The sequence below is a fragment of the Myotis nattereri genome, assembly GCF_964212035.1.
Source record: "Myotis nattereri genome assembly, chromosome: 2".
In the NCBI taxonomy this organism is placed as follows: Eukaryota; Metazoa; Chordata; class Mammalia; order Chiroptera; family Vespertilionidae; genus Myotis; species Myotis nattereri.
In genome coordinates, this window is record NC_138076.1 from 163,977,281 (window position 1) to 163,995,227 (window position 17,947).

Genomic DNA, 17,947 nt, shown 5'->3' on the forward strand with positions numbered 1-17,947 from the left:
GAGGAAAACGGTGCTTGGGTCATGTACAGATGTAGACGTGAACAAAGCCAACTCCATCTCCGTGTCTGATTTCATTTCATTTTTAAGTTTTGTGCTGTGACCTTTGACCAACCTCACTGTCCTTAGCAATCTTGATAGTTGATGATTATCTGTGTTTCTTAAAATGTAGCTATAAATAGTTTTGTTAGTAAGGGACTGAATGGCATGACAGCCAAGATAAATATCAAACTGGTGATATTATCAATGATAAGCAGTCATCTATCATAAGACCACCAGGAGATATAGCCCCTGGTACTACTGCATTCTCTATCCCCTTGCCTTGTTAGTCATTAGTATCAAAGTTATACCATAAAAAGTACTCTAACAGGGGTCTGTTAGCAGAGAATGATCTGCACAGAATTCTGGGTTGTCTTTTCCGCTCCGACCCAATCTTCCCTCAGGTAAAATTACTCTATAATAAGTTATGTTATAGTCTATGGAGTTTCCTGCTTTGTCTTTTGGTTTGAAGATACCTTCTTGTTATGGAGGCCATTGCATCTCTGCTCCACCATCAGACACGTAGTCACAGGAGCAATTAATTCATTGAATTAACCTGTGATTTTTCCAGAGCAACAGAAGAAGCCCTATTTTCATGTTAGGACACAAGCAACTTCCAAAGTGACACAAAATGACAAATGTTCCCTGAGTATTAACTATATCCAGGTACATTCTTAGTGTTTGCCATACATTATTTAATTCAATTCTCACAATAGCTATTGATGATAAATCTGCTATTATTTTCATTTCACAGATGAGGAAAGTTGCCCAAGATCACACAAGTAAGAGGCAGAGCTGGTATTCAAACCCAGGACCAGCAGTTAAAGAAGGACATAGAATCTTAGCCTGCATTGAAAGAAGCAGTGTCCACATCACAGACAATAAGGGTTCTCCTGGTAGTTTTGGTACACATTACACCACCTATAAATATTATATCTTAATCAGGCACCATGGCTTTAAGAGGTAGATTAACAACATGGAGTGAAGAGGCCTGAAACTGTATGTACTGAGGACTGGAGAAGTTACTGGTTGTATTTAATCTGGAGAACAGCTTCTGGAAATTCAACGGGTTTTCTAATATTGGCAGAGTTGTCAGACAGAAGCCAGGGGAGTTTGTGTGTGTTGCTCTGGAAGGCCAGATGAGAGCAAATTAATTTCAGTTCAGGCCACATCCATGGAAGGCCTGTCAGGGCCAGATGCTGATGACCACAGGGCAAGGCGGGCAGTGGTGACAACACTCAGAGAGTTGCAGTCCAGCAGGGAATTCAGCAGGGGACAGTGAGCCCTGTGTAAGGGACAGAGCTGTCTAGTAGTAGAAAAGGCTGATTGGTAGGAGTTGTAGAACTGAAGTTGAAAGGCCTCAAGGTGGCTGTTGTGCTATTGCAAGTGTTCTGAGCATCTGAATGTGCACAAATGTCTGTGCATTGAATAAATAGTATATGTAATATCATTTCCAAATGTATGTGATTAGAAGATGCAATTTTATTTAAAAATTAGAGGCCCAGTGCACAAAATTCATATGGGGGAGGGGGGGATGCCCCTCAGCCCAGCCTGTACCCTCTCTAATCTGGGACCCTTCGGGGGATGTCCGACTGCTGGTTTAGGCCCGATCCCTGTGGTCTAAACCAGCAGTTGGACATCCCTCTCACAATCCAGGACTGCTGGCTCCTAACTACTCACCTGCCTGCCTGCCTGATTGCCCCTAATTGCTTCTGCCTGCCAGCCTGATCACCCCCTAACCACTCCCCTGCCGGCCTGATCAATGCCTAACTGCTCCCCTGCTGGCCTGATCTCACCTCCAACTGCCCTCCCCTGCTGGCCTGATCACCCCTAACTGCCCTCCCCTGCAGGCCTGGTCCCCCCCCCCCCGCCCTCCCCTGCAGGCCTGGTCACCCCCAACTGCCCTCCCCTGCTGGCCTGGTCGTCCCCAACTGCCCTCCCCTGCTGGCCATCTTATGGCGACCATCTTGTGAAGATGTGGGGGTGGCCATCTTGTGATGACGTGGGGGAGGCCATCTTGTGATGACGTTAGGGCATTGGGCAAGGGTGCAAGGGTGCGAGGGCCACCTAGGCTTTTATTAGTATAGATACTATTGAATTCATAGTATGTTCTCAAAGGATACTGAAAACATTAGTTCTGACATATATGAAGGTCAATATAACTTTTTGGCATTAAAAGGGATTTTCAGATCCAGAGAGGGGTGGGTGCTATGGTAATGGTGGATAGGCAGGTGAAGTCCCTGCCAACCCCAACTTCACTGATCCCATGAAGAGGAGTCAGGCTCCCACTGGAGAAGAAGGAATTAAAGCTAGATCATGAAGACTTTACTCAGGTCAGGGTGGTGCCTTGCTGGCCGGGGCAAGCCAGGAGATTTGACGAATTGCTTTCCACAGGGATCCTGAAGAGTAGGAGAGGCTGTGTGTGTGTGGGTATGCCTCCAGGTGGAGGAGTGGACTGGATAACCTCCTGGCTGGAGCACCCTATTAGGTTCTGATTTGATACATTGCAATATAGTGACTCACTCTTTTCTCCAGGGAGAAAGTACTTAGGATACTTAGTTAAGGTTCAAATAATCCAGGTGTCGGGGGTGAGTGTAAGCCAATTCCGTTTTCTCAAAATATTTATTGGGTTCTGCAAGTGCAGAGGATTGAGCCTGACTATCAAGAATTTCAACTCACTGAGCAGTTCCTCCCCTTCCATCATCTGCATCGTTCATGACTCTCCAATCAGAATTGACATTCTAGTTCTGCTAATGTACTTTTTAATCCCTGTTTTGCTTTTTGTTTCCTTATGGGCAATGTCTTCTCCACAATCCTGCCTGAACAATAAGAATAGATTAAGCCCCTCTTCCCACTCCTTCCACCACCTACTGGGGAGGTCCCAGATCTAGGTCTAGCTCAGTGATGGCGAACCTTTTGAGCTCGGTGTGTCAGCATTTTGAAAAACCCTAACTTAACTCTGGTGCTGTGTCACATATAGAAATTTTTTTATATTCTCAACCATAGTAAAACAAAGACTTATATTTTTGATATTTATTTTATATATTTAAATGCCATTTAACAAAGAAAAATCAACCAAAAAAAAAGAGTTTGCGTGTCACCTTTGACACGTGTGTCATAGGTTTTCCATCACTGGCCTAGCTGATGACAATCCTAGCTGCAACTTTACTTCTCAAAGATTCTTCTCCAAGTGATTTCTCTCTAAAAAAAATGACGAGTATGGTGCAGAATCAGTGGGCTCTGGTGAAGGCTGGTATCTTCCCTGGTGGAGGCAGTAAGGTACCTTGATTCACTATGGGTTTAAGAATTCCTAGAGACCCATTGCCCAGGACTTCAAATATGAATATCTGTTCTGTCTAATGCAAACTGAGAAAAATTTATTAAAGGACATTGTTGCTCCTGGCATCTCTGGGAGCTCTGTAGCCTGGGACCACACCAGTCACACTTGGGGGCTGCTCTGGTGAAAACATCATGACGACTGCTGCTGTATCCATGATGGTTGGGGCCAGATGACAAAACTCCACCTCTGCCCATGGAGACCCAGATGCTCCATCATTGTGCTCTCTAGAAAGATCACTTTCTTTCTCTGTGGCCATCTCCTTATGTTGTCCCCAAGTCTCATAAGGGTCTATCTTATTGGAAGATTGCAAGGCCTGGCCTCTAGCTACAAAGTGTCTGGGAATGTGTTTTCTAGATTCTACCTCAGGAAGGTCGGGATCACAATGTGGAATATGACCAGACCATAGGAAGGGTGTTCAAAGATGTTGTGTAGCCACAAGTGACAAAAGTCCCCCACAGTCTTCACTTCCTAAATCCAACTGTGCTCATTTTCAATGCTGAGCTTTGGCTCATGACCACTTGGGCTGAAATGCCTGTCCTTCTGTCTGTTCGAACCTGCCCTCCTTAAAAGTTTGAGCTCATGTCTCTTCCTGAAGCCTTCCCATGTGATTCCACCTGTTCATTGCTTTTTGATTCTCCATGCTCTCACTGCACCTGCAACACAGCTCTTAGCTTTACACAGTCTTGTGTTGTTTGGTTTGTCTAGGTTGTGAGCTCGTCGTAAACCATTCTCTCTACCACATGGTGACTGAGAGAGTCTCTGCTCAGTAAACACTCCTCATATTTGTTCACTGATTTCTCTTTGTGGTGCTGGAAGCTGAGGCCTGCTTCCCCTCACCCCCAGTTGTGGAGTTTATATGATTTCTATTTGTGCTCACATTCCCTGTGGGGCCTCACTGGATTATCTGCAAATGGAAGCATCATTTTATTGGATGAATTGTTTTGACAGGTATGAAAGCTGAAATTCTCTGTGACTTGCAAATCAAAATAGTTAAAAATAATAGTGGACACTGACTGAACGCTTACAATGTGCTAGGTACTGTCTAGGCATGACAGTGATTCAATGAGAGAGGTACCATTAATAATTTTATAGCTGAGGAAACTGAGGCAGAGAAAAGTTAAAGAACTTGTTCTTGCTCATGTACATGTAGTGACAAAGCTGAGATTTAAAAACTGGGTCTATGTATATCCCAAACTAATATAATGTATGTCAATTATACCTAAGTTAAAAAATAAATGAACTTAAAAACTAGATCTATTTGACTCTAAAGTGCATATTCTTAAACATTAAGAGAAAAATAAGGCTAAATTTTTGTATGTTTACTTAAACACCTGACAGAGGTTTTGTTCATCCTGCTATGTTCCTGTGAGATCCAGAGGTGTAGAGATGACTGGCCATCTTTAATGGTTAGTGATGCTTATGTACAGAGAATTTAAACAGCCTTGGTCATGGTTGGTCATGAGGAGGGGCTGGTCCAGCTCTAGGCTTGGTTCATTCTTTAAACTCTGGTTCCTTTGAGGAAGCAAAGACAAGGAGGGTGTCTGTGTGTGGCCTTGGGCTAATTTCACATGCCATTAAGCCTTGGACAGCAGCTGTGTAAGATCAGGGCTGTAAGTTAGACATGCTAGGAAGGGAACCTCGGTACTGGGCACGGAGAAGATTATGTGACCTCGAATGCCCAGTCAACTTCAAGTTGATTCTGTGATTGACTGATTCTTGATCCTGTGATTATATCACATTTTTCCTACTGGAGAGGAGGTGACATCCATTTTGCATGTATGTTTCTTAAATCTGAACACCAAATGTGAGAGGTCTGGATTCCTCATGTTCAGATGATCTCAATTAACTTGAGCTACCTCATGTAATGAGATTTGAACTAGCTTTCGACCAGTTTTATTTGGTTGTAATTCAGTATAAAGGTGCTATTCATTCATTAGTTCATCAATTGATTAATGCATTCAACCAACCTTTATGAACATTTATTATTGGCAAAGCACTGTGCTAAAAACCAAGGGATCCATAAGCTCCTGGAAAGTTTATGGTCTTATTTTGGGAAAACAAGCATGTCAAACGCGTGGCCGGCAGGCCACAGGCCTCGTTTATTTGGCATGTGGCCCGCTGCAGCGAGTTTGACATGCTTGGGCTTGAATGTTGCATAGCCTGGGGGTAACAAATGAGGGAGAGGACAGGTGGGAGAACCAGGCCATTGAAGAGCACTTTACTTCCTCTGCCCTTGGGCCATCTCCGGCCTTTCCCAGTGAGCATTGAAGAATCCCTTGCTCTTTTCTCCTTTCTGCCCATTCTGTGGAGCCTCCTGCCAAGGCCACACAGGCCACACCCTTGGCAGGGCCTTGTGTGCAGCAGACAGAAGGAAAAAAGACCTGTCCTGGAGAGACAAGCGGCTGCCCTGGCAGGCTCCAGAGCTGCGCAGGAAGGCTTTCCTCTTGTACAAGCCAAGCCCAGTCGCTAAGCCTCTGAAAAACATCAAGCTGTCAGATTCTCAGGCTTTTGGAGTCAGACACCTATGGTGGTGCTGCCAGCTCTGCCAGGTCTGTCCTTCTGAGGCTGGTGGGTGAGTCTAGATAGCGAGGCCCCTCCACCAGAGAATGATCCTACAGGGGCCCTGCGTGCCTTATTCATGAAGGAGTCTCCAGTAGCTGGTACAAGTTAGGTAATCTGTCAAATTTGTTGAAGTGATGGTAGAATTGATGTTTGAATTTTCAGTTCTTTGGGACTTGGACTGAAACCAGAGAAGCGCCAAAAATGGGGAAAGCAAGAAAGGAAGCCTTAGAGATACCCCAAGATGTGGAATAGTGTGCAGTTTCTCTGGGAAGGTTTCAAAAACAAATGAACAAATAAACAAATAAATTTTTTGCATGTTGAATTTTGCTAATGACTCTTCAAAGCACTTAGGTATTAACTGCCCTTTTTCTCTAAGGATAGTCGTGAACCCACATGCTGCTGCCTCCCAAACTATAGGTTGGGACAGAGTGGGAACCAGAAGGCAGATTTGTGATGGTTCTGGGCTTTGTTTCCAGGAAGGGAGGCAGAGAGGTCACCACATCATCCCCCAATCCAGCACAGAGCTGGGCACACAGTGGGCACCCAGTGACCATACGCTGATGGTGGAGTGGAATGTATCATCTCTTCTATTGAAATATTTTCCCCGAGTGCTTGGCTGTGCTTCAATATCTACCACCCAGACAACCAGAACCTCCCCAACCCACCTTCCACGCCATCCCTTCCAGAGCTGAGCCCAGTTCTGGTAGGGCTAAGGGCACCTGACGCGGATGAGCGTGCCTTTGGGTCCTGAAAGACAAAGCTAGGAGGTGGCCAGGCCCAAGCATGGGGCAACGCCAGACACCACCCCCTGCCAGGTAAGCCTGCCACCTTAGCACTTTTACCATCTCAGATGATTTTCAAGGTGTGTTTAACAACCTGGAACAAACTTATTGCCTTGGAGGCAAACCCAACCCATGACTATTTGGGATTAATTATCTCTCTTTCATTTGAGCCCAGCAACCTCTTAGCTGTATATAAAGGGATTTATCTTGCAGAGGTCTTCAGTGTTCTTCCCTCTTCCTCTGACTCTAGGCTTCCCTGCTGCACTGTAGAACTCTTCCTTCACCAAGTCTTCTCACCATGAACAGACAAGTCTGCAAGAAATCCTTCAGCGGTGGGAGCCAGGGCTTCTCTGGCCGCTCTGCTGTGGTCTCTGGCGGCAGCAGCAGGATGAGCTGTGTGGCCCGTTCAGGGGGAGCCAGTGGAGGAGCCTGTGGGTTCCGGAGCGGGGCAGGTGGCTTTGGCAGTCGCAGCCTCTATAACCTGGGTGGCAACAAGAGCATCTCCATCAGTGTGGCTGGTGGTTCCCGGACTGGTGGCTTTGGGGGAGGGCGTAGCAGCTGTGGCAGTGGCTTTGGAGGTGGCTATGGAGGTGGCTTTGGTGGTGGCAGAGGAATGGGAGGTGGCTTTGGAGGAGCTGGTGGCTTTGGAGGGGCTGGTGGCTTTGGAGGGGCTGGTGGCTTTGGAGGAGCTGGTGGCTTTGGTGGCCCTGGTGGCTTTGGTGGTCCTGGTGGTTTTGGCCCTGGTGGCTTTCCTGGGGGAATCCAGGAAGTGACTGTCAACCAGAGTCTTCTGCAGCCCCTCAATGTGGAGATCGACCCTCAGATTGGGCAGGTCAAGGCCCAGGAGCGGGAGCAGATCAAGACCCTCAACAACAAGTTTGCCTCCTTTATCGACAAGGTGATGAAACTCTGACTGGACCCCATTTCTAGGCTGAGAACTTTGAGTGTGACATTTAGACACAGTGTTTAAGATAAATTCTGGATGGGTGAGGCTGAGAGGGTGGGGTTAGGCAACATTCTAGGGTCTGTGAACATGTGTAGAGCCAATAAGTTTATCCACATGAACATGTGAGTAGGAAAGATAGTGGTCCTCTATTTGGACCCAGACATCCCCAAGTCCTGCTTATCTGACTCTCTGCTCATGGCCAGGGCATTGACCACTGGCAAGGAAAGGTCTGACACAGAACTGGGGGCTTTTAAAACATAAGCTGTTCTCTGAGGCTTACCAGAGGACCTGTTCCCTCTATGTCTCTGTGCCAGGCAAAGGAGGTGGGTGCCCAAGAGAAGGGATTAAAGAGGCTTACATGGAACCTTAGTCCCAAGGGCTTCAGAGAAGCTGACAATCTCATCTGCACCCCTAATCAACCTTTTAGAAAGAGAGGGATAGTCAGTGACTTCCAGGCTAGGATAGCTCACACTGGCTATCGCTCTCCTGTCATGATGGTTGTGGCATTTCAATCAGTATTAGTTCCCAGTGATTCACAGCCTTTGAAAACGGGAGTGTCAATGGAGCCCTAGATGGAAATGATGCTGCAAGGCTTAAGTACAGTTTTGCAGAGTGCAGTGTATTTTTGGAAGTTATGATAGAGTCACAAAATCCCTGGGAACACTGAAGGGTCATTACTTCTATCTCCAGGAAGAGCTCATTTCAGTTTCCTTGTCCACCTTTCCTCCTTCTGTAACTTTCCAAACCATGCTGCATCCTTAGTAGCCTGACTGATGGGACTGTCTGACCATATCTTCTCCAGCTACAGTAGAAGCCTATCTTCATGTCCTTTCTAGGCCTTTGCGCTGGGATATGGGCAGATACAGACACCTGTCTTACGTGAGCCAAGGCCCCTTTGATCCTTTGCCTGATGTTTTCCTCAATGCATTGCAGGTACGGTTCCTGGAGCAACAGAACAAGGTTCTGGAGACCAAGTGGAACTTGCTCCAACAGCAGGGCACCAATTCCATCACAGGCACCAACAACCTTGAACCCCTTTTTGAGAACTATATCAGCTCCCAGCGAAGCTACCTGGACAGCATCCTGGGAGAGAGAGGCCGCCTGGACTCAGAGCTAAGGAACATGCAGGACCTGGTGGAGGACTTCAAGAAGAAGTGAGTGGCAGGAGCAGGAGTGGGCAGATGCCATGGGCCAACCTATCTCAGAGTCCCAGCCCTTACTGCATTCCTCCTGTCTGCTGGCCAGTGGTATCAGTCTATTTTCCTCTCCTTATTGTCATAGGGGGTAGCTTGGTTCATTAGGTTCCCTTTTCACCGTCCTTCCTTAAGGATAGTCCTTTACAAATGAAATTGTGGCAAGCAGGATGAGTGTAGAGTTGAGAGAGCACTTCTTCAGGAGCCAGGTTGGGGAAGATCCTGGTTCTAGGATCTGGAGGATGCTGGGACAATTCATAGTCTATTGACCAACCATCTTGGTTTGCCCAGGACAAGGGACTTATAGTGTTAAAACTGAGATAGTATGCATGGGCAAATTGAATGATTTTTGCAGAGTGCAGTGCATTTTTGGAAGTTATGATAGAGTCACGAAATCCCTGGGAACACTGAAGGGTCATCACCTCTGTGTCCAGGAAGAGCTCATTTCAGTTTCCTTGTCCACCTTTCCTAACTAATAGGGAGGTAGTAAGAAGGATATGTTCATCTAAGTGGGTTGGGAGAGCATCCGAGAATAGCGGTGTTTATGACTACCTCAAAATCCAGCCTCAGTTATTTCTTTTTAACTCTTACAGATATGAGGATGAAATCAATAAGCGTACAGCTGCTGAGAATGAATTTGTGACCCTAAAGAAGGTAAGGGCTGTGTGTGAAGTTCCTGGGGCTTGTAGGTGCAGATTTCTGGCTGCTTTGGAGGAAATCTCCTTATTCCATTGCTACGGAGCCACCAAGTTCAGACAGAAACCAGGTTCATACTAGTCTGGAAAGATCCCTCAGTGATTCAGTTCATTTGTTTTTAGTTTTTGAATAGGGTTGAACTTAAACCTCCCCAGTGAGATGTGAATCATTTCTTTATGTGGAGACCAGCCTCAGACAAGGACCAATCAATCACCAGCCTTGGTCCTCTTGATTCTTTCTTGCTGTGATCATGGTTTGCTGTTTGGTCCTTGGGAGAATAAGGCCTCCATGCTTCTTTCTTTCTCAGGATGTGGATGTCACCTACATGAACAAGGTAGAGCTTCAGGCCAAAGTGGATGCCTTAATGGATGAGATCAACTTCCTAAGGACCCTCTATGATATGGTAAAGATGTTTCTTACTGAGAGGGAGAGAGAAGGAGGGTGACATGTTTACAGATTTGAGGCTCAGACATTTAGTATTAAATCCTGGAAAGACTGAGCTTAGAAATAAAGTTTCTTGTTAGGGTTCTGCAGGATGGGCTGCAGACATGGGGTTTTCTGAGGGGCTAGGGAACATGATGGGGCTGGTACACATTCAGAGCTGAGTCAGTGAATGGGATTGTTAATCAAGAGTCTCTCTGGGCCTCTTGTTATAGAGGCCCGAGAGTGAGCATATCTCTCTGTGTTGGCAGGAGCTGTCCCAGATGCAGAGCCATGTCAGTGACACTTCTGTGGTTTTGTCCATGGACAACAACCGCTGCCTGGACCTGGACAGCATCATTGCTGAAGTCAAGGCCCAGTATGAGGAGATTGCCCAGAGGAGCAAGGCCGAGGCTGAGGCCCTGTACCAGACCAAGGTGGGAGCTGGGCACCTCTCAGAGGATCCATTGAGGGCCTCAGGGAGTCTGAGGCCCGAGGGGCTGCTGGGTGATGAGTCCCCAGTGTCACTGGGTAGACTTCTCTTGGTTCTACTCTCTGAAGACATCCCTCTAATGGTTGGTTGTTTAGCTTCTAGAAAGTGCTGCCCCTGGGAGAGGTGGTTTCACTGTCCCCTGCCATGACACATGGGACTGACTCTAGCCTGCTCAAGGACTGCAGGATAGAAGAACCTTCTCTCATGACAAACCAGATGTTCTTTTCCCTGCTGCCTCAGAGATGTCTGTGCTGAAACATAACTCAATGCCATTTTAACAAATGCTTACTAAGCACGTCAAGGTTGGTGGGTTTAGAAATAGAGAAACAAATCAGGCAAAACTGCATGAACACTTTCTTTTCCCTTCTGTTCTCCAGTTGGGAGAACTGCAGACCACAGCTGGCAGACACGGGGATGACCTGAAGAGCACCAAGAGTGAGATCATGGAGCTCAACAGGATGATCCAGAGGCTGCGGGCCGAGATTGAGAACGTCAAGAAGCAGGTGGGATGGTGATGAATGCTAGCGCCTGGGATGACTGATGAGGGGTGTGGGCTAGAATATCAGGATTCACAGTTTGAAATGGACTTCTGGGTTCATCTCAGGCAGCAGTGGCTTCTAGGGAGTTCAAACAGCAAGGCAGTCTAGATGGCTGGTAATCCACAAGAGAAATATCTCCATGGATGAATACAAGATAGAAGTGCTAGCGAAGAGATGATGTTGCCTGACTTTAACATTTGCTCTAGGATAATCTATTCTAAGACTCAGAGAATAGATTATCTGGGAATCTCCTACTAGGCTCATCACTTCTCCTACCTTCTTCTTTCCCAGAATGCCAACCTTCAGGCAGCAATCTCGGAAGCTGAGCAGCGTGGGGAAATGGCTCTCAAGGATGCCAATGCCAAGCTTCAAGAGCTGCAGGCTGCCCTACAGCAGGCCAAGGATGACATGGCCCGGTTGCTGCGTGACTACCAGGAGTTGATGAATGTCAAGCTGGCCCTGGACGTGGAGATTGCCACCTATCGCAAGCTGCTGGAGGGCGAGGAGTGCAGGTGGGTCTCCAATTCCAACTCCCCTGATCCTGCTGAGGGTAGATAAGTGACCAAGTATATGGAGATGAAGGACTGCTGTGTAGAGAGAGCCCTCCACCCCCCCCCCCCCCACAGGCCTTGCAGAGAAGCACTTGTGGTTACTAGCCCACTCTCACCAAGGTTAGTCAAAGCACATGTGTAATTAATGTGTATAGGGTCTCTTTGTTGAGGCCCATAGAAGGGTGGAAAAAGGGGACTGATCTGCTAGGCTTCTGAATTCAGTTCCAGTTGTGTTATTCATCACCTTCATTCATGGACTTGTTGGAAATTTGCTTTGTGATGGTGGAATTTTCTCTTGCTTTTTCATCAGGATGTCTGGAGAGTGCCAGAATGCTGTCAGCATCTGTAAGTAGCCAAAGTAACCCTGATAATGAGAGCTGATGCTGAAATATTAGTAATAATACAGGGCAGTAGCAACTAATTAAAATATTTCTTTTTTTTTTATATATATTTTATTGATTTTTTACAGAGAGGAAGGGAGAGAGATAGAGAGCTAGAAACATCGATGAGAGAGAAACATCGATCAGCTGCCTCCTGCACATCCCCCACTGGGGATATGCCCGCAACCCAGGTACATGCCCTCGACCGGAATCGAACCTGGGACCTCCCAGTCCGCAGGCCGACGCTCCATCCACTGAGCCAAACCGGCCTCGGCTAATTAAAATATTTCTATGGAGGTTGGAGATGGTGGAAGGGGCAACAGATATGATTTTGTTATTGTTCTGGGTCCAGGGCACTATCAATAAGTCTGTAGAATGGGGAATATCCAATAGGGAGCCTGTTAATGGGAGGATAAATTATGATTAATCTCCAAGGGTGTCAAGAGTTGATCAAATGCAGAAGGAACCACAGGACAACTCATGATGTTTTAAAACTATGGGGCTGAACATCTATGACATTAGAATGTATTACAATGATCAATAATCTTGAGCCCAGCGGATCATTAATTATAATAGTGTCCTGGGCACTGATCCCTGTACTGTCCTCTCCCCTGCAGCCGTGGTCAGCAGCAGCAACACGACCTCGGCCTCTGCAGGCGGTTTTGGCGGTGGCTTCGGTATAGGCGGGGGAGCAGGCAGTGGATTCGGTGGAAGCAGCGGATTCGGCGGAAGCAGTGGCTTTGGAAGTGGCAGTGGATTCGGAGGAGGCAGTGGATTCGGTGGAGGCAGTGGCTTTGGAGGTGGCAGCAGCTTTGGCTCTGGCTCCGGGGGTCGCTGTGGGGTCAGTGGAGGAGGTTTCAGCTCTGGCAGCAACCGGGGTGGCAGCGTCAAGTTCTCCCAGTCCTCCCAGCGCTGCTCCAAATAAATAATGAGCATGAGCACCATCGCTAGAGCGCCTCTAGTCCCCATCAGCTCCTCCCCTATGACAGACAGCTGCTCTTTGGATTTAGACTGAGGCCTCATGCTCCTCCATCTAGATCCCTGGCCAACTGCAGCCAAGGAATTTCACTCTCTCTGGCTCCAGTCTGTGCATGCGATTGTCCAGGTGTGGCCTTAGCTGCCACCTTTTGTTGCTCTTGGGGTCCCCTTCCTGTGTGGAATGGTTCCCACAATTCTGATGTGTCTAACACACAGGCTCCTCTACCCATCTGTTCTGTCACCAATAAAGTGCATTGTGTTTCACTTCAGGCCTCTGAGTCCTCTCTGTAGGCCTTTCTCCCCCCTGGACTGACTTCTCCATTCTCTCCCAGGGTGGGCTGTGTGCACCAAACCAAGGCAGTTGGTCCCCACTGTCCATTACATGGGATCCAAACGGGCAATATCTGACTCATTTATTCTTTGATCAGGGGGGAGGGTGGGGGCACACTCCAGGAGGCCCTGTGGCCTCACAGTTCAAAGGGGGAAGGCTGTATCATGCAGACATCCATATCATCCTTGCTTTCTCTCATTGGGGGAACCGAAGAGGACCTTGACTTGCTGAGGGACTTGGGGACAGTGGATTTCTTTCCTTGGTGCTGCCCCCACTCCAGTCGACATCCTGAAAACTTTCCCTCAAAAGTGCACCCAGTAAAGGGTGAGGTGCTAGAACTCCAGGTTGCAGGGATTTCTGAGAGCTAGCTACCTCAAAGTCTGACCCACAAAACCCCAGTCTGTTGGGAGCTCTGCAAAACAGGTTCCCTGTCCATTAAATCTTCCCTCTTTGGAGCCCATATTAGAGGTCTAAGAAGTCTTGTAGCAAAGAATACCTGTTAGCTATCTTTAATCCAGCATATTCCAAAGGCCTCCCAACCCTCTTCCTGGCAAACAACTATTAACTGCTCTCAGAACATGTCCTGCACCCGAGCACTGTCTGCATGTATTCTGGGCTCCCAGGTGTGTGCCCAACCATGGGAGCTCTTGGTGTCTCCCCTGCACCCGGAAGCCCTGATGCAGCATTAGCATGGGAGTGCTGTCTGGAAGGTCAAGGGTGGATGAGACTCAGGCACAGGGAAGCCAAAAACTTCATTTGTGAGCAAGAAGACTGAGGCTCCGAAAGGTGGAGTGGCTTGCTCAGGCTCTGCAAGCATCTGATGGTGTGAGCCAAGGCACACCCAAGTATCCGAGTCCAGAGCTCCTTCCACCCCCCACACTGTTTCTGAGGCTATGTTGCTGCCCTTCTTGCTTGGCTGGTTGCCTGGGGACCCACAGAACATGCAGGTGATAAAGTAGAAATGCTTAGTCAGCCAGGACAGGGAAGCAATGCTCCCATCTTAGGCCAAAGCTGAATTTATCTCAGAGAAGAAGAATGACAATTAAATAAACAAAGAAAACCATTGATGGAGGCTGTAAGAAATCCGGGTGGAAATCCCATGTCCATGTTTGGCAGAGCAGTCCCGTCAGTGACAGTTCCATTCTGATCCCCAGAAAGGCTTTTTGAAGAAGATGGGATGTAGGAGTTGTTGCCTTTTCTGGCTGATATCGCTCTGTGGACAAGGAGAGATAAGCGGGGAGAGTTAATGCCTGCCCCAGCTCAGAGAATTGGTCCTACAGGAATGTGCTGGGCCACCTATGGGATAGTTGTGTCACCCTGGATGAAGTCATTATTAACAAGTTCCTTCCTTCAACCACCATTCATTAAGTGTTCACTTGCTGGCACTGGGCTAAATGGAGATGCACTGGTGAGCAAAAGTAAGATTTCACCTCCAGCTCTCATTTCAGTGAGAGAGCCCAACAACAACAAAATGAATAAAATAACTTTAAGTTGTGATTGAGTATATGAAAAAAAGAAACCAGGGGCTGAATTGGAGAAATGACAGGACTTGTTAATGAATTGGATGCTGGGGGTGAGGGTGTACAGGAGAGGGAAGATTTAACCAGGATGCCAGTTTCCCAGTGAGAGCAAGTGGGGGGTTGGTGAGTCCATCTACTGAGGTAAGAGGAGGTGGGATGTGTCTGAGAAGGAACCCAGGACCTTGCTTTGAGCTTCTCAAGAGACAGCAAATGGAGATACTTAGACTACAGTTGGAGATGTGAGTGTGGATTCATAAGGAAGGCTGGTCAGGTCTGGCGGCTCACATTTGGACATCATCAGTGTGAGGATAGCAAAGGTGGTTCCTAAAGACATGGAACTTGTGAGCTCTCCCAGAAAGAGAAGAGCAGGGTATCCAGGCTGAGCTCCAAGGAAGCCCAGAATTTAGAGTGAGGGAGAGGAGACAGCCAGCCAGGTAATAGAGCTTGGTCTGGGTTTTCTAGAATGCCTCCACCTAAGAGGTCAAGGGTTTCTAAATGGGTTCCAAAGGAAACCCAGAACAGGCCCAGTCTTCCTTGGGACACTGCCCACTCATCTCAAGGCACATATTCAGACTCGTTTTTGCTGCTCCTCCCTGTACTCTAACCAATGCCTACTGGCCCCTGTTCATTCTGTGGGGATTTATGAGTGACTCCTCCTCTCCCCCCACTACTTAAGTAGTCCTCTAGTGACAGTGGGGAATCCATGCAACTTCTCAAAGGAGAGAGTAGCCAGAGGTAGCCTGGCTCAAGAGGAATGGCACATGGAGAGAGTTATTTCTAGGAGGAGTTATCAGGCCAGAAGAATGGCCAGGCAGGTGAACTTGGTTCCAGAAGCTGAGACTGAAGGAATTAATTCCATGTTTGGCTGGATATTCTCAGCCCAGCCCTGACCATTTCTAATTCAGGCTGAAACACCTCCAGGGAACTTTACCTGGTTCTGAGTGCTCTCTCTTCCTTTTACCTCAGCATTTACAGAATTTCTTTGTATGTCAGCTTTTCAAGTGCTCTTTAGCTTCTGGGCTTGGGTTTGCTTTCTTGTACTTGTCTAGACTTTTCATTCTTTGAGTAGGGTACAAGTTGGTGCTGTGTTGTCCATTCTTGTCCTATCCTATAAAGCATGTTGTTTTCTTTTACTGAAGTTGTTGAATAATGCTGACTTGTATGCCTGGGCCCTAGTCTGAGATTTGGGGCCATTGGCCTTTTGCCTCTCTCTGCTTTGTTCCACATCTCTCATCCTTGGGTGTGGAGTGATACATCTTCTTGTGATGACACAGAGGGCACAATTTATATCCCCCTATTCCTACCCCCATTCACTCCTCTCTGCCACTCCCCTCCCCCAATTGGTAAGAACACTGAAAACAGCACCTTCCTGTTCTATGAGCTTGGTGATGCACAGGTTCACCCATCCTTTGATGGATGTTAAGGAGACCTAGATGTGTTTTAAGATTCAGGTTATTTCCTTCTGGGATGCAGGCTACACTACAGGCCAGAGCAAGTATCGACAGTGATGGTGACACAGTCATAAAAGACTCAGTTAAGAAAATTAGGGGATTGTTTCTCACAAGAATCTGCCTATGGATAATCCAGCCACAACTGTTGATGATCGAAGTTTGACTATACAGTTTTGGGTAATTTGTAGGTAAATCTCTATATGACCCTTCTCTGTTTTGTCTAGGGCAGGGTGGAGTTTTTGTTAGCCAATCACCAGAAATCTCATCTTGTGGGATTTGGGCTCCCCCTTCTCTCTGCCTTCTCAGCACCTTAGCCAAAATACATTCTCTCTCTGCAGCCGAGACTAGGAATGTGGACACCTTGCAACAATCTTGGGATGACTGAAAAAAACTCCAAACACCTCCTTCACTTATTTTATCTATATCCTGTACAAGCCCCTCTGGCATTCAATCTGCTTACTACACATCTATTTTGTGCCTAAAATCAATATAATCACCACCAACACTTCCACCTAGGCTAAAGGCTAAAGGCTAATTGGTTATCCTAACCACTGATAGGGATATAGTGGGAGCAGTCTGATACTCTTGGAATCCATGGTGACATCACCAAATGGTGACGTCACCAAATGGTGACAGCTTCATCAACTGCTAGAGAAGATGGGGCAAGGAAGGATAGCTCTAGGTGGCAATAAAGCAGTGATTCTCAGTGGGGCCATTCCACTTCCCCAGGGAACATATGGCAATGTCTGGTGACAGTTTTGGCTGTCACAACTAGAGGAGTGCCACTGGTATCTAGAGGTAGAGGCCTCATTGCTACTAAACATCCTACAATGCACAGAACAGGTCCCACCACAAAGAATTCCCCAGTCTCAAATGTCAATAGAGCTTGTTGGGAAACCCTGCACCCAAGCAAGAATTCATTTCCTTCGCCCCTCTCCTTAGGCAAGGACTGTGGCTGTGATATTGGTTATAACTGAGCTGAATAGAAACCATTCTGAATTTGAGGGACGTATACACATTTAGAAATTTGTTTGTTTTAAAGTGGAAAAGCCCGTTTATTCTGGGCAAAGACATAGGAAACAAGCCAGGTGAACATGTGGCCTTATGGGAGTACTTTCAAGACTTGGGCCTGCAAAACTGGTGTGAACCCGGCTAGTTGATGCTTCTCTACCTTTGATAAACTGTTCCCCTGGCCAGGAGTACTCATTCTACCTTCAGTTTTTTTGATTAGCCCTGATTTCTCATTGACGATCACTCAGGCATTGCCTCTTGAAAGCTTTCCTGGACCTTCCACATGGCACTGAATGTCTGTTGATGTTCCCATTGCCCTCTGTTAGCCTCTTTGTATCACTCACTAACTTATATTAAAATAACTAGTTTCAGTGTCTGCTCTCCATACTAGAATGGAAGTGACTGATGTGCCTTCTTCATCTTTGTGCCTCTCAATGTCCAGCACAGTGCTTGGCACATACTAGACACTCTGAATGTCACTGAGCTAATGAGATATTTGAAAAGGACAGGGGAGACTTAAATGCAATTGCTGTCCTGACATTTAACAACATGATTAAACAACTAACATTTTTTCGGTTCTTAATGATGCAAGTCATACACTGGACATTTTGCACGTCATTGCATTTAATCCACACAATCACCATAGGAGACAGGTGGTAATTATCCTCATTTTCCAGATGAGGAAACTGGAGCTTAGAGGCAGGGTACCATTAACATG

At 47.0% G+C, this 17,947-nt stretch overlaps 1 protein-coding gene across 1 annotated transcript; it reads left to right on the top strand.

Annotated features, from left to right (window-relative positions):
• Positions 1-7,018: 7,018 nt before the first annotated feature.
• Positions 7,019-12,863, top strand: KRT3 (keratin 3; the record flags this gene model as incomplete). Its single annotated transcript, XM_081083989.1, has 9 exons — positions 7,019-7,618; positions 8,600-8,820; positions 9,453-9,513; positions 9,863-9,958; positions 10,248-10,412; positions 10,846-10,971; positions 11,299-11,519; positions 11,869-11,903; positions 12,556-12,863. The coding sequence occupies 9 exons, from the start codon at positions 7,019-7,021 to the stop codon at positions 12,861-12,863; spliced, it is 1,833 nt and encodes a 610-aa protein (XP_080940115.1).
• Between the last annotated feature and the right edge of the window lie 5,084 nt (positions 12,864-17,947).